The sequence below is a fragment of the Eulemur rufifrons genome, chromosome 27 (assembly GCF_041146395.1).
Source record: "Eulemur rufifrons isolate Redbay chromosome 27, OSU_ERuf_1, whole genome shotgun sequence".
In the NCBI taxonomy this organism is placed as follows: domain Eukaryota; kingdom Metazoa; phylum Chordata; class Mammalia; order Primates; family Lemuridae; genus Eulemur; species Eulemur rufifrons.
Window position 1 is genome coordinate 27,806,747 of NC_091009.1, and position 12,559 is coordinate 27,819,305.

A 12,559-nucleotide genomic window follows, 5' to 3' on the forward strand; every position below is an offset into this window, starting at 1 on the left:
TAAACCAACTTAACAGAAGATGGTGACGTGGCACCAAGGGCTGCTCCCAGCTATAAAAGATGCATTAGTCCCATAATGGCCCAACTTCCCCAGACCACTTCCTCCATCTGGACGTTTATGGGGCTGTGAATCAAGAGTTGCCCAGGACGATCTCTGTGAAACGTCAGTTGTGGCAAGTAGCAGCATGCTGAGAGGGTTCTGAGTCCTAACTGAGAAGAGGTTTCTCCAGGTCAGGGCTCCCAAAAGCTGCGGGAGGAAAATGCCCTTTTCCACTTTCTTCTGCTCAGATCGTGGTTTGGCATAAGAAGGACACACATCCCCACTCTTCTCTGGCCAATAATGATACAAGAAGAATTTTGAGTTCACCCTTTGGGCCAAAATGGGAGATTATTAAGGAATGAGATATTGATAAATATGTATTCTGAGAAACAAATTTTATTTTTCATGATAGGTCTATTCCTGAAAACATTGTGTTCAAGCTGAATATATGAAAATACAACCCTTCTTTCTTCTTCAATGGAAGTGACACCTAACAATTTGGATGTAGATTCCTCTGCCTCTTAAGTCTACCAGTTATTAATATAGAAACCAGCATTAAAATCCATGGAAGCAAATTCTTTTATAAAGAGTTTGATTACATTATTTAAGAATGAATCGTGTCATTTTTTTAAATTTTAAAATACTTTTTGGGGGGAAGGGCCTTTATAAAATCTTTATTACTCCCTTAAGATCCAACTTTCAGTTTGTATGGCATCAGTCTCAGGTGGGGACCCACAAGCCACTGTACACATAGCCACGTTCGTTGGGAGGGTGGGGCAGAAAGTGTGCATGTGAGTGGTGGGTCTGTGTACATGCTCATCTGCCAAAGGGAAGGCCAACAGATGATGCTTGAAAATAAAAAATCAAACAATAAACAGCAAATAAATCTACTACATGAATTAAAAATGGTGACCTCTGTCAAGAAATACCATAAATCAAGTAAAAAAATCAGTGACAAAATGGGGAAAAATATTTGCAACTTAAATGTCAGGCAAAGGTTAATTACCAAGGTATATAAAGTTTCCCAGAAAAAAGAATTAAAAAGGTCAACAATCACAGAAAAAGCAGCTAGAGATATCAATAATTATTAGGAAAAGAAATGCAAATGGTCCTTAACATTATGAAAAGGTGCTCGACCTCACTTAAAAGGCATCCAAATTAAAACTATACTGAGATATTGTTTTTAACTTATCAGATTGACAAAAATCCAAACTTTGGCAAGATTGTGGCAAACTTTGGCAAAACAGATACTCTCATGTATTCCTAGTCAAAATGCAAATTGGTTCTATCCCTACAGAGGTGAATTTGACAATATATGGCAGAACTGTTTATGTAAATACCCTTAACCCAAGAAATCTCACTTCTAGGTGTCTATCACAAAGATATGCTAGCAAAATATGAAAAGATATACATACCTTTATATATATTTATCTCTGTAGAGAGATACAAGACAATTTATTATAGCACTATTTGTAATAGCAAGACTAGATACAATCAAAATGCCCATCAGAGGTGATTAGATGAATAAAGTATGGGTAATTGCTTTCTTTTGTAACAACTACTGTAAAATCATTTGACTCTTTATAATACATGCATGTAATAAAAAATAAGTATATTTTAAAAATTTAAAGAGGATCTACCATAAATATAATACTTAATGGTGAGACTTTAGATGCATTCTCATTAAAGTTAGAAACATCAACAATGTTGGAGACTTAGCCTTCACAATAAGACAAGAAGAATAAATAAGAGATAAATAAATAGGGGGAAAAAAGACCAAACAATTATTGTTGCTTGCAGACAATATTGTATGCAAGATAATCCAAAATAATTTACAAACTGCAGGAAAACTGTTAGATATAAAAGCAAGATACAAAATCAGTACTGTTCCCATGCACTGGTAATAACCAATTAGTTATTAGAAAATGTGGTAGAACAAAATTATGTGTATAATGGCAACAGAAACTATAAGGTACATAGAAATAAATCTATCAAAAGGTGGGAAGACATTTATGAATAAAGTTACAAAACATTATTGAAGAATGTAAGAATAGACCTGAATAAAATAAATATGTCAATGTTCCCCTAAATTAATGTCTAAATTCAATGCTTCCAACCAAAGTCTCAACAGAACTTTTCGTGTAACTAGACAAACTGATATCAAATTTCATAATTTCAAAATTGTGAGAAATATATTTAAAATAAGAACAAGGGGGGTGCTTGTTCTTTACCATATATTAAAGTTTATTATAAAGCTGCAGCACCTAAAATGGTGAAATATTGGGACAGGGACAGAAAAATAAATCAATAGAACAGACCAGACATTCCAGAAGTAGTCTCATACAAATTTTGAAACTTGATATATCATGCAGGTGATAGTTGGGAAATGATGGACTATTCAATAAATGGAGTAATTGTTTTGTCATGTGGGGGAAAAAAATTAGATTTTTACCTCACATATACACAAAAATAAATTCCAGATGAATTAAAGACCTAACTATGAAAAATAAAAGTTAAACCATTAGAAAGTGTCAAGAAAATGTGTCTTGTGTTCCCTACCTATTTCAAGGTAAGGTTCCCTACCCATTTCAAGACACAAAAAGTTGAAATTATAAAAGATTACACCCTAATTTAAATTTTCTGTGTAACAATTGATGCCCTACAAAGTTAAAAGACAAGTGACAGATTAGAGAAGATAATTGCAACATATCAATACACAAAAGAGTCATATCAGAACATGGAGATCCTGCAAATTGATAAGAAAAACAACCTAATAAATAGTTGAGCAGAGGATGTGGACAATTCACAAAAGAAAAAATCCAAATAACAAAAAGATACTCAAAATAATTAGTAGTCGGAGAAATATAAAAGCAAATTGAGATGCTATTTCATTCCTATCAGACTGATAAAAATTAAAAAGTTTGTGAGGGTGTTGGGAAACTAAAATGCAGCTGGTGTGACAATTAATTTGGAACAAGTAATTTAGGGATAAAATTTAGGATAGGGCCTGATGTAGTTGAAAATTCTTACATTTATATGACCCAGCATATACCTCTAGATACACATCTGAGAGAAATTCTGACACATGAACATAAAGAGACATATAAGAACATTCATTGTAGCAATAAAAAAAAAAACAGCAAGGAAAAAAAGCTGGAAATAAGCTAAATAAATAAGGTAAATAAAAATGTGTTATATTCACGTGCTTGAATACTATGCAGTGATTAAAATGAATGAATTAGATCTAGCCTATGTATCAGCATGGAGAATCTCAAAAATAATGTAGAATTTAAAAAGTTCAAGAATGGTACACATATGATATCATTTATGTAATATTTTAAAAACATGTGTTTAACTATCAACAACTTTAAATGAATATCTCAAGTAATGATTTGGAGTCAGAGAAGCTTTGCTGTAAGTGGAAGGATCTGCAGTAGCTGGAGGTGGGGGTATAATGGCTTAAGAGGTTTATAATTTTTTTAAATGAACAATACTAGGAGCTTGTTTGCATATAGATGGAAATGATCTGGTAGGGAGACCTTATGATTACAGTCTTTATAATCACCCATAAAGAGCAAAATCCTTGAGGAGGTGGAAGCTTGGGTTGCAAAGCACAAAAGGAGGATGCTACCACTTATTAGGTGAGAAATGTTAAGTGGGATGAAATGTTAAGTGGGATGAAATGAAGGAGATGGATTTTGGAGGCTGTTGAGGAGGTAAAACCTTCCAGAAGTGATGCTAATTAGATGTGCGCATGGGTGGCTTTGTAAAGGCGAGTCTGGTTTAATGAAAAGGCAAGACAAAAATACTTTCCTGCCATTACAGACCCTGCTCTGAGAGTCTATGGACCATGCAATTGTCTCTCCTAAGGAACTTCTAGTCTGCCCCACGGAGGGTCCCAGTAATCCACCTTGTGCATGTGCCGAAGTTAAGGTGAATTCCACAACCAATACCATTCGGTACCTGCTCTACTGAGCTGTAAGCTTTCTCTGGGCCGGATGGTGTTTCATTTTCATTTTCAGTTTTAAGCTCAGCACTGGTGCCTTTGACACAGCGGATGTGAGTCCAGCTGATCACACCTAATACGAAAAGGGCCGCTGTGCTATTGGAAAAGCACACTGGGCTGGTTCTAGACCCGCCTCTGCTGTTCACTAGTTTTCTAATCTAGAGTAAGTCCCATCACTTCTCTGAACCCGTTTTCTACCTCTCAGGGTGGTTAACTGCGTTTACAATATCAGAAGCACTTAAGGAACGAAAAGCGTGCAGATAAGGCCAGTAATTAAGACTTCCTTTGCAGATGCAAAATTCTGGGAATTTCGCCTGTCGTCTCCTCCCATCCAGTGCGCCAGAGTTCCCAGGTCTAGCTCCGTCCACTGCCCACCTCGCTCCTCTCACCCCCATTCCCCCTCTCCGCAAACGTCCTCACTTTTCCTTCCTTCCTTCCCCTGTGGCTCCAAGTCCCTCACCGGAGTCCCTCGTCCACTCGGCCACCCCTGGAGATTTGGGGTGCTTGGTTGGCTAATGGGGAGCCCGGGGCAGGGGCGCGCGCAACAGCGCCGCCAGCTGTCGTGTCCCTGCGTGGGTGGGAAGAGTGACCGCCTCTCCCCACCCCGCGGTGTGCACCTGTCTGGAGAGACAGTCGAGGTTCCAGGGTGAGAGCGTAGAGGAGTTTGTCTGTCTGTCTGTCTGCGGGTCGGGGGGTCCTGCCAGCTGGTGAGCGCTTGCTGGCGTCGCCCTCTTCTCTCGCTCCGTCCCTGGCCCGCCGCCCCCTCTGTCCTGCCTCCCTCCCCTGCCCTCCCTCCCGCGGCCAGCCTCTCGGTCCTCCCTGTGGGTGCCTGTGACTCTCACTCCGCCCTCCTTTGCAAGAGCCACTGGCCAGCCTGGAAGCCCATAAAACCCGCCGCGCTCCCGCCGCCGCCGCTGCCCGCGCGTCGGAGCGTGGGGACTTGCCTGGGGCTTCCAGCCCTGAGGGCGACGCCGATGGCCCCGGACCGCAGGCTTAAGGGCATCTGCTCTCCGCTACCAGAAAAGTTTGGAGAAAGTGAACTTGGGGTGGATTTGGGAGCGGTGGCAGCTCCCCGAGCCGTCTTTCCCTTCCAGAAGCCTCGTTCGGCACAGCCTCAGCCGTTCTTCCCATTCTGATACCCTGTCTCCCTGCCCCGCCTTCTCTTCTCTCCTGCGGCCCCTTCCCTGCACCGGGATCAGTGATCTCAGCTGCATTTTGTCTTTCCTAATCTCATTCTCCATCCCTATCTTGTGAACTATTTCCACCTGTTTTCAAGCCTTCCCCGTCATTCCCACCTTTTGTTTTCTCTTCGCCTTAAACCTTTGCCTTGCGACTCAGTTGTATCCATCAAACCCGTCCACTGGCACCCACACCCTCCATCCATCCTTCTCCCTCCTCTTCTTCCCTCTCAGCAAACCTTGACCATGGATTCTGAGCTTCCTTGGGCTGCCAGCCCCACCCCCCGGGGCACCCTCTCTGCCCGCAATGCCACAACACCCTGGCTGGGCCGGGATGAGGAGCTGGCCAAGGTGGAGATCGGAGTCCTGGCCACTGTCCTGGTGCTGGCCACAGGGGGCAACCTGGCTGTGCTGCTGACCTTGGGCCAGCTGGGCCGCAAGCGCTCCCGCATGCACCTGTTCGTGCTGCACCTGGCCTTGACCGACCTGGCGGTGGCGCTCTTCCAGGTGCTGCCCCAGCTGCTGTGGGACATCACCTACCGCTTCCAGGGCCCTGACCTCCTCTGCCGAGCCGTCAAGTACCTGCAGGTGCTCAGCATGTTCGCCTCCACCTACATGCTGCTGGCCATGACGCTGGACCGCTACCTGGCTGTCTGTCACCCGCTGCGCAGCCTCCAGCAGCCCAGCCAGTCCACCTACCCCCTCATCGCCGCTCCCTGGCTGCTGGCCGCCATCCTCAGCCTCCCTCAAATCTTCATTTTCTCTTTGCGGGAGGTGATCCAGGGCTCGGGCGTGCTGGACTGCTGGGCAGACTTCCGCTTCCCCTGGGGGCTGCGCGCCTACCTCACCTGGACCACCCTGGCCATCTTTGTCCTGCCTGTGGCCATGCTCACGGCCTGCTACAGCCTCATCTGCCACGAGATCTGTAAAAACCTGAAAGTCAAGACGAAGGCCTGGCGGGTGGAAGGAGGGGGCTGGAGGACTTGCCACAGGCCCTCACCTTCCGCCCCAGCGGTGGCCACGCGCGGGCTGCCGTCCCGGGTTAGCAGCACCAGCACCATCTCCAGGGCCAAGATCCGAACGGTGAAGATGACCTTTGTCATCGTGCTGGCCTACATCGCTTGCTGGGCGCCCTTCTTCAGTGTCCAGATGTGGTCTGTGTGGGACGAGAACGCCCCTGATGAAGGCAAGTGTGGGGCCTGTGGGGGCAATGAGGTGGGCAAGAGCAGGACGGGAGGCAGGAGGGTTAGGGCAGGTCACGGTGCCCCCCAGGGCCAGGCAGGTGACAATCCAGTGAAGCCATGAAGAAAGCTGGTGCCTGCTCCACGCGCAAAGGGGCAGCTACAGCTCCCATCCAGCCTACCGATGATGCCACGTGAGTTTCTTTTATGTGAAATTTCCTGATTTTTAAATATTGGTAACTAAGTTAACAATCTTAAAATACTATGTGGCACTAGTGAAATATGACCGTTGGCAGATTTGGTCAACCAACTGCCAGTGTGCTGGCTGGGCTTTAGAATCATGGAATGAGAGAGCTGAGAGGGATTTCTGAGTGAGCCGGTCCAGGAGGCAATCCGTGGCCTGTGAACTGTCTGGCTCGGCACTCTTCCCTCTTGCACCTGGACATGACTTGGAGCTCCTTCTCAACGGCAACTTCCAGTTAATTAGGATTAGCACATGACAGCCCTGAGATTTCCAGTTCAACCCCTTCATTTTGCTAATGAGGAAACAGAGGCTCGGAGAGGAGCCATGGCTTGCCCCAGGCCACACGGCTAGGGAGTCACAAAGTAGAGAGTAGAACCCAGGCTGTCTGTCTTCTTGTCTTTTTCCCCAACCCCACTCCTAACCCTGGCTCTGAAAGTGGTTCTAAACAGAGGGAGGCCTTCCTCCTACGTGGTGGGGGCCCTCCAAGAGGACTGGGTTCCAGTTGGCATATTGGAGCCCTTGCTCTCTCATCATTTTCTGGCTTCCTGAGCTTTAGACAGTGCCTGATGGTCCTGCCATCTGGAGGTGAGCTTGTTCTGGAAGGCAGGGGCTGTGTCTGGGTAGCCTAAGTGAGGGAGAGTGGTGTTCAAAGATACCTGCTCCTGCCCCTAAGCAGGATTGGGGCTATAGGAAGCAGACAGAACCCAGCTAAAACCAAAAGAGGCTGAGTTTGTTGTTGAGGCTGGTCCCCCTCCACTTGCAGGTGCCCTCATGTCTGTGCCCTAGACCTGCCCATCCCGGCCCAGATGCCTCCAGCTTCCTTCCCTGTGACCCATATCTTCTATCAAATGCTCTACCCCATGTCTTCCCTTTTCTTGGGCCAGGAGTGGCCACACCTGTGAATACACCCATGAAACACGTGCAGAAGGCACCAGTGTTTCTGAAGCTTTCACGGTACCTTACAGAGTAGGCACTTGAGCTTTGCCTTTGATTTACTGGTTGGAGCTACAGTGGGGTGCAGGATCTCTGCCTCAGAGCTGGAAGTTCTAGGTTCAAGGGGCAGTTCTTATTAACTGTGCCATAAAACTTGGAAAGTTTACCCCTAAGTTTCCTTCCAGCTCGAACATTGCTTTCAGTGATTCTGCAACGTCCACTGAAAAGCAAGGTAACTGAGCATGCCCCCTCCGCCACCGCTGTAACCATGGTGGGTCAGCAGGAAGCCAGGGCCCACCCAGCAGCTTTCCTGTTGGCACGAGGAGTTTCATTTAATCTTTAGAGAGAATATCGTGTCTGGAAGGAATCTTGTCAGAGTCTTTGCATGCTCCCATTTTGACTGCTCAAGAGAGAAATGAGTTTTTCCCTGCAGGAAGGTGCATTCCCTGAGTGTAATCTGAGAACACAGAGCAAGTGCTGGTCTGCAGTGGGATGCTCCAGTGCCCTGTTCCTAGAAGCTGCCCCTCTGCTGCCATTGGCGATGATGGCCTAGGTACCCGTGGGGCAGTTGGCTCCACTGATTGCTTTGCCAGGTCCCCTGCACAGGGTCGGTGAGAGAGTCCCTGGGACTCAGTTTCCTCGTCTGTCCAGGGAGGCTTGGACTCCCTCCTGGGGCCCTTTGAGCTGTCATTCTAAGGCTCCTCATGCTTCTCTCTTGGTAGATTCCACCGATGTGGCTTTCACCATCTCCATGCTTTTGGGCAACCTCAGCAGCTGCTGTAACCCCTGGATCTACATGGGCTTCAACAGCCACCTGTTGCCGCGCCCCCTGCGTCATCTTGCCTGCTGCGGGGGTCCCCGGCCAGGGATGCGCCGGCAACTCTCCAATGGCAGCCTGTCGAGCCGCCGCGCCACGCTGCTGACCCGCTCCAGCTGCCCGCCCACCCTCAACCTCAGCCTCAGTGGGACGCCCAGGCCCACGGAGTCACTGAGGGACTTAGAGCCGGTGGATGGAGAAGCCACCACCGAGACCAGCATCTTTTAGGGAAGACTCCGAGGAGTCTGGCAGTGCCCCCAGGACTAGTGGCAGGTCTCTGCCCACCCCAGGCACCGGGCGTAGCGCTGGGAGGGTCAGCATTGGAGTTAGGGGAGTCCAGTCGGCGGCAGAGTGAAGAGGCCAGAATGGCTGCCCTTGTCCGGTGTCACAGCCCCTAGTGTGAGGGCTGCCGTCACGGGCTCCCAGTCTCAATGCTGGGAGTTGGGGACAATCAAACTGCCCGCCTCCCTGGTCCCGCCACACTCGCAGGGTGTCTGTGAACACCTCGGGTGGAGGAGGTGGTGCCCCAGGTCTGGGCAGGCCTAGGAGGGAGCTGCCTGGGGTCCCCGGGTGGCAGGAACTCACAGGCTGGCCCCGTGCCCCGGCTGTCTGCCCCCTTCCTGACCTGACTAGCCTGACCAGGAAAGGGGGGAAATGAAAAACTGGGACCCCATTTGGATCCTGGAGTTTTTTCTTTTTCTTGTAGAGAGAGGATTGTTTCATGCCCAAAAGTGGATGGGTGTGTGGGGCTTCACGTGCTGTGCGCACCTGGCTCCTGAGGGAGCTGGGCGGCACCTGGTACCCAGTGGGAACTCCACAGTGGCCAGTTCCTCTGCTCCCCATACCGCCCCCCAGTACAGGCTGGGTGATGGGGAAGTCTTGTACGTCCTCAGTGGTATGGCCCACTGGGGGTAAGGGTGGGAAGAAAGAGGAGATGAAAGTGCTCATAATAAAATTAAGAGCAGGAATAAGCCTCAGAGGCAGCAGGGACAGGCTGCCCACCCTCCAAGGGACCCAGACTGTTCTGGGGCTGCCCGGAGGAGACATCCTTGGAGAAAGGGTGACATGATCGTGGCTCTGGACGTCCTCGAGGCTCTTCAGAGTTTCCGTGAATTGTGTGGATGCTGTGGTCGAGCCAGGCGCCCGGGATTTGAATCTCAGCTCTGCATTCAGGTATCCGTATGACCGTGGGTGAGTCACCACCCCTCTCCTGGCCTCAGTCTCCTCACCTGTAGAACAGGTGAGATGATCCCTAAGGTCTTTCCAGGATCTAACCTCTCATGACTTTGGAAGACTGGAAGTGGTGTTACAGTAGAGAAACAGCTCTAGAAGAATTGTTGGATTTTCATGACAATGATGTTTATACCCCTTAACTCAATTTTGGTGACTGTGGATCCCATTATGGCCATATGGTCCACTTTTGTCCTCGGTCCTATGAAGCTGAATCCTCCTGCAAGGCCGAAAGACACTTCAGGGCCAGGTAGAACCTGGGGCCTTGTCCTGCTCCTCCTCGTTATCTTCCCTCTGTGGGAAGCAAGAAGGAGGCCCTGTGCTCTCTGGGGTCAATCCCATTTCCAGCAGCAAACCCGGGAGAAACCGGACGATGCTGTCTCTGGGCTGGGCACTCGTGTAGAGTGTTTGTGCCGTCCTGTGGCCTGTGCAATATGGTACTTTAGTCCCTTAAAGCCCATGTAGGAGCAGGAGGTGAGTGGCAGGCAGGGCAGAGAGGATGGCAGGAGGATGTAATCAGTGGGGATTTCTCAGAATGGCTTTTCATGTTGTCTGATATAGGCCAGTAATTTCCTAGATGACTATGTGTGTGTTTTGTAGGTAAATAAGTCTTTTATCTCTCCAGGAGCTATGCAGTCAGCCCAGGCTGTAGCAGTTCACTCCTGGGTCAGGAACCCAGAGACACAGTTGAAATGGACCAATAAAAGTCTTTAATATCCAAGACATTTCTGGGCATATTCTTTTTCTAGGGACAGTGATAATGGGATGTGCAAGATAAAATTAAAATGTGATCTTCTTGAGCCATGGGGTGAAGGGGAGGACAAGGTGACCTCCTAGGAGCCCCTGCCAGGGCTTCGCGGGAAAAGGAGAGTGTCTTGGAGTTTGCCCTGGACCCACAAGGTGGCAGTGTGGAGCTGAAAGTGAGCCTGGGCTGGGCGCTGGGCTGGGCAGCTCCTTCCTGAGAATCCGAATGAGGCCCCTTCTCCAGCCAAATATTGCTGAGATCCAGTGTACATGCTTCACTTCTCCTGGGGGTACGAAGCAGTTATGACCCACAGAAGCAGGCTGGAAAAGTCACCCAGCCTCTCAGCCTGAGTGCCATAGTGAACTTTCTCCTAAAGTTCTGAAGAACCTTGGCCTGTCGTTTGACCCAGCCCCCCTGAGATACCTGGACATAGGCTTCCTTCTCTCTAAGCCCGTGGAGGATGTATTTGGCAAGGGCAAAGAACAAGAGGTGTCCACTGCAGGGTGAGAGACTGAGCATAGGAATTCCTGCCTGCAAGGCAGTAAGACACAGGGGTGAGCGTTTAAGGGAGCTAGTGGGACCTCAGAAAACCACATAAGCTGGAGTTACTTTACTGTGTTCTGCTTTAGAGGCTGGGGGCATGGGTTGGGAGGCCTCTTAAGAGCCCCTCTGGGCCCAGCAATATGTCCTGAGCCCAGGAGCAAACAAACCCACAGATAGTGAGCATAAAATACCTCCTCACCCTAGTAGGTCTGATTGGCTAATAAGATACTCATGGAATTTTGCTGCAGTTCCCATGGTGGGTATTGGGATGCTTGCACCTTTAGAATAAGAATTCACTGGAAACAGGTCACATTTACTGTGGTCTACTGAGGTTTATATTCCCAGTTCATTGTTGGCGTGTAAGCAACCATCTACTGGTTGCCAATAGCAAATCAGTGTCTTTGTATTTTATTATCAGATAATTTTGGAGAGATTTTTATCCAGTCTTCACCTATGCAGGAACCCCACCTGGAGCAGCATGACTGTTCCCTGGAGGTGCCAATGACATATAACATGGGAGAATGTGACTTCACTGAACTGGACACTATGTTCTTCAAAGGCTGATTACTCACACGGGTGACTATTTGTACAGATTTAGACAGCTGACCCTCTAAGCTCACAGAAATATCACAAACAAAAGGCCATTTTTATTCTGGCAACACAGCTTGCAATGACTTTAAGGATTAGTTTAAATTGTTAGCTGGCCCTAGTCATCGGCTTATCGGCTCAAACTCCATAGGAGGTGAAATTAGCCTTCCTCCTTACGTATTAGGGCATCTGAAGTTCAAAAACTCTGTAAGTCACTTGGTGAAGTCACATTTTCAACTCTACTCTTTTATTTATTTATTTATTTATTTATTTATTTATTTATCTGGAGACAGTCTTACTGTGTTGCCCGGGCTAGAGTGCAGTGGTGTCATCATAGCTCACAGCAACCTCAAACTCCTGGGCTCAAATGATCCTCCTACCTCAGCCTCCTAAGTAGCTGGGACTATAGGTGTGTGCCACAATGCCTGGTTAATTTTTCTATTTTTTGTAGAGACGGGGTTTTGCTCTTGCTCAGGCTGGTCTCAAACTCCTGACCTTAAGCCATCCTCCTGCCTCAGCCTCCCAGAGTGCTAGGATTACAGGCGTGAGCCACTACACCTGGCCTTTGTTTTCCTTTTTGAAAGAGGTCAGTAAGAAGTAGAGTTTCATTTTTTTATGCAAGGACAATGTTATTACTGTTGGTATTTATTTCTCCTTCATTCTGCCTCTCTAATCAGTAGAATCTTCTGTTGTCCATTATGCAAATCTTTCTAAGGAGAGGAGCAACAACAGAAGCTAAAAGGTGAAGGGACAGACAGACCAGCAAAATTTTCCAGCCCCAGAAACCCAAACCAGAACCGTGGCTTTTAGATCATCCTGGGTAAGAGGAACAAAGGAAGAGGAAAGCCTGCCCACGCTCTCGGCGCGGGAGCCAGGAGGGCCACTCCCAGCCAGCAGATGGAGCAGTTACTAAATCTCGGGTCTCTAAGACCTGAAAGCCAGGTTGAGCTTGTCTAGGCATATGCCCATGGTTTCAGTTTTGGTGGCATGTTTATTTAGCTATCGTGGACACATATGTTTTCATTTCAGGTCTTAATTAGCTGTTGGAAAAATAT

At 47.9% G+C, this 12,559-nt stretch overlaps 1 protein-coding gene across 1 annotated transcript; it reads left to right on the forward strand.

Annotated features, from left to right (window-relative positions):
- Positions 1–5,469: 5,469 nt before the first annotated feature.
- AVPR1B (arginine vasopressin receptor 1B) lies at positions 5,470–8,626 on the forward strand. Its single transcript, XM_069459650.1, has 2 exons — positions 5,470–6,409; positions 8,304–8,626. The coding sequence occupies exons 1-2, from the start codon at positions 5,470–5,472 to the stop codon at positions 8,624–8,626; spliced, it is 1,263 nt and encodes a 420-aa protein (XP_069315751.1).
- Positions 8,627–12,559: the final 3,933 nt, after the last annotated feature.